The sequence below is a fragment of the Mesitornis unicolor genome, unplaced genomic scaffold (assembly GCF_000695765.1).
Source record: "Mesitornis unicolor isolate BGI_N332 unplaced genomic scaffold, ASM69576v1 scaffold23016, whole genome shotgun sequence".
NCBI lineage: Eukaryota > Metazoa > Chordata > Aves > Mesitornithiformes > Mesitornithidae > Mesitornis > Mesitornis unicolor.
Window position 1 is genome coordinate 1 of NW_010189201.1, and position 2,290 is coordinate 2,290.

Here is a 2,290-nt window from a genome sequence, read left to right on the forward strand (position 1 = left end):
CAGGAGCCCCGCGGTGCTGTCATAGCCGTGGCCCTGTCCCCAGGGGTCCCCGTGGCTGTGTCACCCCCAAAGTGGCCCCATGGCCTTGTCCTGAAATGTCCTTGTGGCCTTGTTGTCCCCATGGCCCTGTCCTAAAGGGACATGGCCCTGCCATCCCCACGACTCTTGTTCCTATGGCTCTGTCACCCCCAAGGTGTCCCCATGACCCTATGCCCAGGGGTTTCCATGGCCCTGTCACCCCCATGGCCCTGTCCCAAAGGTTCTCCATGGCCCTGTTGTCCCCATGGCCCTGTCATCCCTTAAGTGTCACCATGACCCTGCCCTGAGGGGTCTCCATGGCCCTGTCATCCCCAGAGTGTCACTATGGCTCTGTCCCCAAGGTTCTCCGTGGCCCTGTCATCCCCATGGCCCTGTCCCCAGGGATCTCCATGGCTCTGCCATTCCTAAAGTGTCCCCATGGTCCTTCCCTGAGGAGTCCCCAGGTTCCTGTCATCCCCATCACTGCCCCAGAGGGTCCCCATGACCGTGTCCCCATGGCCCTGTCCTATAGGGTCCTCATGTCCCTGTCCTCAGGGGTCCCTGTGGCCCTGTCCCCATGGTCCTGTCCCCAGAGGTCTCCATGTCCCTGTTGCCCCCATGGCCCTGTCCCCAGGGGTTTCCATAGCCCTGTCACCCCCAAAATGTCCCCATGGCCCTGCCCTGAGGGGTGCCCATGACCCTGCCACCCCCATCACTGCCTCAAAGGGTCCCCATGACCGTGTCCCCATGTGCCTGTCACTTTTCCAGGTCCTGGGATGTCCCAGGCAGGTGTAGGCTGCTGGGGACAGGATGGGACTGGGGACAAAGCAGTGGCAGGACACAACCAAGCACATGTGACGGTGACACCAACGCTCTTTATTGCCTGGGGAGGGGACACCCCATGGGATCGGGCTTAAACACCCTACAGAAACCCCGGGAGGTGGCGGGTGACACTGCAGGGACATGACTAGGGACAACCGGTCACACACTGGTGGCCTGAGCATCGTCACCACTCTCGTCCCAACCCTTCCGGCGTCCCATCCTCCCGTGGTGGCCCAGGATTTGGGCCATGGCGCCCCGCAGCTCCGCCTGCTCCCTCTCCAGCGCTGACAGTCGCCGCTCCTGCGAGGGGACAGTGTCAGCACCCACCCGGGTCCCTTTTGTCACCCACGGGTGCACCCATGGCTCTCACCAGCTCCCGGCTCTTCTCCTCGCTGCTCTTCAGCCGCTCTAGATCTTTCTTCCTGGTGCCTTCAGCAGCTGTCAACCTGGGGTGGGTGGGGGTGAGCCAAGGCCTCGACACCGTGGTGAAGCACCCATTGGCGTGGGGCACCCATTGGGATTGGGCACCCCCTGATTTGGGGCACCCATTAGTGTGGGGCACCCTTTGGTGTGGAGCACCCACTGGTTTGGGGCACTCATTGATGTTGGGAACCCATTGGCATGGGGCACCAACTGGTTTTGTGCACCCATTGACTTAGGGCACCCATTGGTGTTGGGCACCCATTGGCCTTGGGCATTGATTGGCGTTGGGCACCCACTGGTTTAGGGGATCCATTGGCGTTGGGCACCCATTGGGATTGGGCACCCCCTGGTTTGGGGCACCCATTGGTGTTGGGTACACATTGGCCTTGGGCATCGATTGGCATTGGGCACCCACTGGTTTGTGGCACCCATTGATGTGGGCCATCCATTGGCTTTGGGCACCCTTTGGCATTGGGTGCCCATTGGCATTGGGTACCACTGTTTTGGGGCACCCATTGATGTTGGGCACCCATTGGTGTTGGGCACCCATTGGCGTTGCATACTCACTGGTTTGGGGCACCCATTGGCCTTGGGCACCCATTGACATTAGGCACCCATTGGCATTGAGTACCCACTGGTTTGGGGCACCCATTGGCCTTGGGCACCCATTGGTGTGGGGCACCTATTGGCTTTGGGTACCCACTAGTTTGGGGTATCCATTGGCATTGGGCACTCACTGTTTTGGGGCACCCATTGACTTGGGACACTCATTGGTGTGGGGCACCCTTTGGCGTTGGGTACCCACTGGTTTGGGGCGCCCATTAGTGTGGGGCATCCATTGGCATTGGGCACCCTTTGGCGTTGGGCACCCACATTTTTGGGGCACTCATTGGAGTTCACCACCAAATAGTTTAGGACACCTTTTGGCTCGGGGCACCCATTGGCATTGGGCACCCACTGATTTGGAGCACCCAACCCTACCTGGCTCCCAAATTGGCCGCACAGGCGTTCACCTCCTCCAGCTGCT

The 2,290-nt window shown here is 60.6% G+C and overlaps 1 protein-coding gene across 1 annotated transcript in view; it reads right to left on the bottom strand.

Moving 5' to 3' along the window:
* Window positions 1-999: 999 nt before the first annotated feature.
* LOC104541843 (RAS protein activator like-3-like) overlaps window positions 1,000-2,290 on the bottom strand; it is a gene marked incomplete at its 5' end in the record, with an annotated part of 6,786 nt that continues 5,495 nt past the window's right edge. The window contains 3 exons of the mRNA XM_010185993.1: window positions 1,000-1,140; window positions 1,211-1,286; window positions 2,245-2,288. Coding sequence (XP_010184295.1) covers window positions 1,000-1,140; window positions 1,211-1,286; window positions 2,245-2,288 — 261 coding nt within the window. The remainder of the gene's footprint in view (window positions 1,141-1,210; window positions 1,287-2,244; window positions 2,289-2,290) is intronic.